Source organism: Lindgomyces ingoldianus, assembly GCF_010093535.1.
Source record: "Lindgomyces ingoldianus strain ATCC 200398 unplaced genomic scaffold BDR25scaffold_29, whole genome shotgun sequence".
NCBI classification, from domain to species: domain Eukaryota; kingdom Fungi; phylum Ascomycota; class Dothideomycetes; order Pleosporales; family Lindgomycetaceae; genus Lindgomyces; species Lindgomyces ingoldianus.
In genome coordinates this window covers 867,000-872,248 of record NW_022985190.1, presented here as the reverse complement: position 1 = coordinate 872,248, position 5,249 = coordinate 867,000, and the positions used below count along the sequence as shown (strand labels likewise).

General features: G+C 29.1%; 2 protein-coding genes across 2 annotated transcripts; both read right to left on the bottom strand.

The window, feature by feature from the left end:
• Positions 1–411: 411 nt before the first annotated feature.
• BDR25DRAFT_234306 (uncharacterized protein) lies at positions 412–693 on the bottom strand (the record flags this gene model as incomplete). The annotated part of the gene is made up of 1 exon (XM_033685476.1): positions 412–693. A coding segment is annotated over one exon (282 nt), but the record flags the coding sequence as incomplete, so codon positions are not given.
• Positions 694–1,191: 498 nt separating this feature from the next.
• Positions 1,192–1,431, bottom strand: BDR25DRAFT_234159 (uncharacterized protein; the record flags this gene model as incomplete). The annotated part of the gene is made up of 1 exon (XM_033685468.1): positions 1,192–1,431. A coding segment is annotated over one exon (240 nt), but the record flags the coding sequence as incomplete, so codon positions are not given.
• Between the last annotated feature and the right edge of the window lie 3,818 nt (positions 1,432–5,249).

Here is a 5,249-nt window from a genome sequence, read left to right as displayed (position 1 = left end):
TTCTTTACGTTGCGCAAAATTAGTTATAATAATACTAAAAGTGTTGTCTATTTGCAGCCCTGTAACTCTAAACGTTTTTATGCCTTTATACATAATTAAGAGACATAGATTATATAAGAAAGTTTTTATGTAAAGTTTATCTTTATAATAGTTATAGTATGTCTTAAACTAATACAAGCTAGATTCTGCTGCGCTATATAGTAGTTGTACAACTTTAAATATTGTGCGTAGAGAAAAGCTCTCCTAGAGTTCTCTTAGTAGTTGTGTAAACAATATTTGTGTAAGTTTGTCTGTTAACTGTACGTACGCTTAAGTAATATTACATAGCTTACAGTGCATACTGTATAAAGCTATTAGTAATAGGCTAATAGCTAGAATTAACCTTTAACTTATTTTCTAAATTATAGAGGACTATGTAAGAATCTTTTTCTTCTTCTTATTAAAATGTTTTATAAATACTAGTCTTAATTTTTTATATAGCTGTGTTAATTTCCTTTTAACTTTATATATAAGATAAAAGTTAAAAATCTGTCCCTTATAAACTAATAAATTATATAAAAGTACTTTAAACATGCTGCCTATAATTAGGCTTTTTATTTCTATATAGTCTAATTCTTTAAATAGTTTTCTAGGTGTTATAATTACACTATCTACATAGAGCTTAATTACTAAAGTGTAGTTATCCTTTTCTTTCTAGGTTAAGAACATTATGTCTTATATAAAATTCTTATATAGTCTCTTACAGCCTTTTTTAGCTAGTTGTAGTTTTAGTTTATACAATAAATTTAATACTACTTAAGGGGCTATTTTATGTAGTCTATTAATTAAAGTTAGTTACTTATGTAGACAACCTCTTTTTTATGCTTATAGAGGATCTCTTTATACTAGGGCTAGTTTATCTAAATCTAGCAGTTCTTATGCAGGTTTATCTTTATCCTTTATATAATAATACAGCATAACTTATGTGCAGTAGAGTCTTACTAGACTATTCTCTATCTTAATAATAATGTCTAGGGCCTTAATTCCCTTTACTATGTGCAGTCCTGTTTATCTTTTCTTCTTTTGCTATGTTTTTACCTTAGAACTAAGTAGAAGATTTAGGACTTTATATAATGTTAGGCTATTCTAAGTATTAATTATATAATTAACATTAACTTTTACTCTCTTACTTTAAAGCATTCTTATTGCCTTTTATACAGCATTAGCCTGCGTAGCAATGTTAGAGGATAGTGCAGAATCTATGTTAATTCTTAGGTACATTCTAAATATAAGTAATATAAGTATAAGACTATTTAGTTTTACTATATTATTTAAAGCTTTAATAGCTATCTGTAACACTAATTTATTATTTATATAATTATCTAATTCTGCATAGAGGATGTTATATGCACGTTGTAGTAGTGCGTGTGCGCGCTTAATCTTCTCTATAGCCTAATAGGCTTCTACTAGCATTTATTAACATGTTGCTTTTATAATCTTTGCGCAATTCTAGAAATCTTTAGATGCAAAGTTTGTACTAGGGTTATATACAATGTAATTAAGTAAGCTCTAATATGTGTTAATCTAACACTTATAGAGCGCGTTCTAGGTATCTTATGCAGACATTAATTTTAAAAAAGTTACTGCTTAGAATAATATATCTATGTTAATTATATATAGTATATCTTAGTTACGAATTTATACAACATTAATTACTATTTTATAATTAAAGTATAAATTATTCTTAATTATAAACTTAAATTTTTATAGTGCTAAGTTATGTAGCTAACACATGTAGCAGAACTTCTTAATCTCTTTAAGTATAAAGGGATTAGTGTTATGTCTAGCGTTCTTAAGCATTATGTAAAGCTGTTTTGTATAGGGATAGCTAAACCTTTTATATAGTTATTAAAGTTTGTGTTTTATAAAAAAAGACATTAATTCCTCTTTTTATATATTAAAAAATAAGTAACCTTATTTGTGTACAACTAAGACCTTAATTTTATTACTTTATATAATTATATTCTGCATGTTGTTAAAGTACGTATTTATCTAGTCTGCGTTAGCAAGAGATAGTAAGAAGGGTGTTAGCGTATCTAGTATGTAATATGTAACACTACTAACTAGATTAGTAATTTATATAGTACTAATTAATTCTATTAATCTTTATTTTTTAAAGCTAATACTCTTCTTGTTTAGTGTCTAGTCTACTTTTATATAAAGAAATTTTTATAAACATGCTTTAAGTTATAACTTTCCTATAGTAGAAATTCTTACAGCGCTAGTATTCTATAGTTTACCTTAGTATACTGTACAATATTAATCCTTAAGAATAAACTATTCCGCGTATTCTTTAGGTTCTAGGCTGTATATGTCCTCTGCTGTCGCACAGTAGAGAAATGCAGTAAAGGTAAGGTAGTTAATAATTTCTTTACTTTTCTTTTTATCTAAGTTGTTGTTATACAACTTCTCTTCTTTCTACTTTAGTTTACTTTTAAATTCTTAAATGTACGCGCTTACCTTCTTACGCGTTAGTGTCTTATTATAGAATCCTTTATATAAGAAGATGTACTAGCGTTTTGCACAGAACTAATTTATAGAAGGATAATTTATTAACTAATATTCTTTTTTATAGTAAACAAAGCATTACTTTAATTATATAAAGAAGTGTAATCTAAATCCCTTTAGACTTCTTCTATGTTATTAGAAACTATGTGTACAAGATAAGTTATATTTTCTATTAGTGTAGTATATGTCTTCTAGTTTATTTAGAAACATGTTATTCTACTAATTAATTATAACCTAAAGTGCTAAACAGAGGTTACTGTACAGTGCCTTATATATAGGCTTAATTAAGAACATAGCTTATTTAAGCTTAAGTTATCCTTAGCATGCTTATATAATAGTAGTATAAAGCAGTATCTTACCTTAGAATTATAGACTAAGAGCTTTTTACATAAAAGTAAGTTTATTAATTATAGCTTTAAAAGCTTTATATAAAGTTTTTATAAAGTTCTTTTACTTAATTTATGTAAAGCTTATTATTGTCTAATTTATCTAATACTAGTTATAATTTACATTAGTATTAAAGTAATTGCTAAGCTGTTTATACAGGACCCTCTACATCTTCTTAGGGCTAATATTGTAAAGGTAGAACATGTGTGCACAGCCTTTAAGAATATTAGGGAAGATGCTTATATACAAGGCCTTATAAATAGCAAGGCGTTAGCAGAGCTTAATAAATACTATAGCCTTATTAGCTAGAATATTATATAGTTGCCCTATGTAGTTATTCTTTTTCTTTTATGCCTTCTAAAATTATACAACCTTCTTAGGCGTAAGGTTCTCTACTGTAATATCTTATATAGGTAGAAGTTAGTATAAATTGTACAGTAATTAAATTATATGCAGTAGGTACAAGCTTTAGGGAATCTTATGCAGAGCTATAGCTACAGGAATATGTAGCTGCCTAGTTATGCTCTTATACAGTAAGCTATTACAAGGTGGTTGTACTAATTGCAGAGAAAGTATTAGGTCTACAGGTAATTTATACAGAGACATCCTCTGTAGCGTTAGAACTAGCGCTAGTAGTAATAGTTTAGTACAGTAGTCTAATAAAATAGTAAAAGCATGTTCTTTCTTTATAAGTTTATATAGTGTAATAGCTTCTATTTTATCCTTCTTAAAGCTAATGCTCTTATTCTATAAGGTAGTAATAAGTTCTTATAAAAACAATTAGCTAAGATCTTTAAAGTATATAAGCTCTTACTTTATAAAGTTATTTTAGAAGTTCTTAAGAGTTTATACATCTATTACGCTTAACATGTAAAGTTCTATAATTAAGTTAGCTGTGTATAAATTAAGCTTATTTTTAGATGTGTTATTTAATAGTTTAATCTTATTTACTTAATCCTTAATGTTTGTCTGCTCTGCTAGGGTCTTTGCTAAGATGCCTATAAAAGGTATGTATTAGTTATATGTTAATACATTATGCTAGCTAGTTATAGATAGAGCTAGTGTCACTTGTTGCTTTATAGTAGTTAGTTATGCGTTGTTGCGCGCTGTCTTACTTCTTGTTGTACGCTGCCTCTAAACAGCCTTGTGCAAAAAGATAAAACAGACCTCCTAGCGTTAAACAAGCACTACTATTTATACAGTACCTCTAAACAGTATTGTACAGACAGGTTTTCTACTCTTAGTTAGGTAACTAAACAAAGATTTACAGCTACTTACATGTAAATTAGACTCTGTCTTTTGTAACGATTCTCGTTCCATCTCGGGTCGCCCGGAACCCATCCGAAGGGTCCCCGTATCGGCTCCGACCCTGGCTCGACCCTGACTCGACCTGGCCCCGACTCTGCCCTGCCCCCTGCTGTTACCCCTATTCCCTCATGTATTTAGTCGCACCTCGCCCCCGTAGCTAGCTCGGTAGTTTTCTGATATCCTACGTACAAGGCCTATAGGTGTCAATGGCATTCCCAGGTTCAGAGTCCCCACGCACTCCCATATGCCTCTGAGTGGACTCCCACCGTATTCGGACCCATTGTCTTGCCTGCGCCGTTACATCTTTACTCTTACTAATTTATAGTTAAATTAGTAAGAAAAAGAATTCCTTTTATACATAATTTTTTAAATAAAAAGGTACAAGAAGAGCTTTCTATTTTACAGTATTTAAACTACTAATTAGTGTTAAATAGACTCTATGCTAGCTATGCAAGGTAAAGAGGTTTGCACAGTGTACACATTGCGCAGGAGGCGGGGGTTGTAGGTAACTAGTGTTGATTCTTCTTGTTCTAAGTCTGTGCAAAGGAAAGGGTATTTATCTGTCTGTGTGTACAACTGTGACACAAGACTATGTCACGTGACGCCTAACCGCGTATCCAAATACTGCCATTTAGACATTAAGTAATAAAAACTATATAAAGTAAAGTAACTACTTTAAAATAGTAGGTAATATTATACACTAGAATTCTACTAAGTGTAAAAAAGTAACTAGAAGTGTCCTTACTAGTAAACTGTATAGAATAGTTAAAAAGTTTAATAATGTAATTACTTTTAGTACAACTTTATAGTAAATTATATAAACACTTAAACTACTACTAATCTTAGTAGTAATTTATATAAATTTAAGGTCTTTATATAATTACCTTATTAAGCTAGGCACTACTAGTAAAAAGTAACTTATAATTAACATTATATTACTGTATAAATTATATAAGAAAAGAGAAATTACTAAAATTAAGTAAATTAATAGTAAAAATAACTTAGTA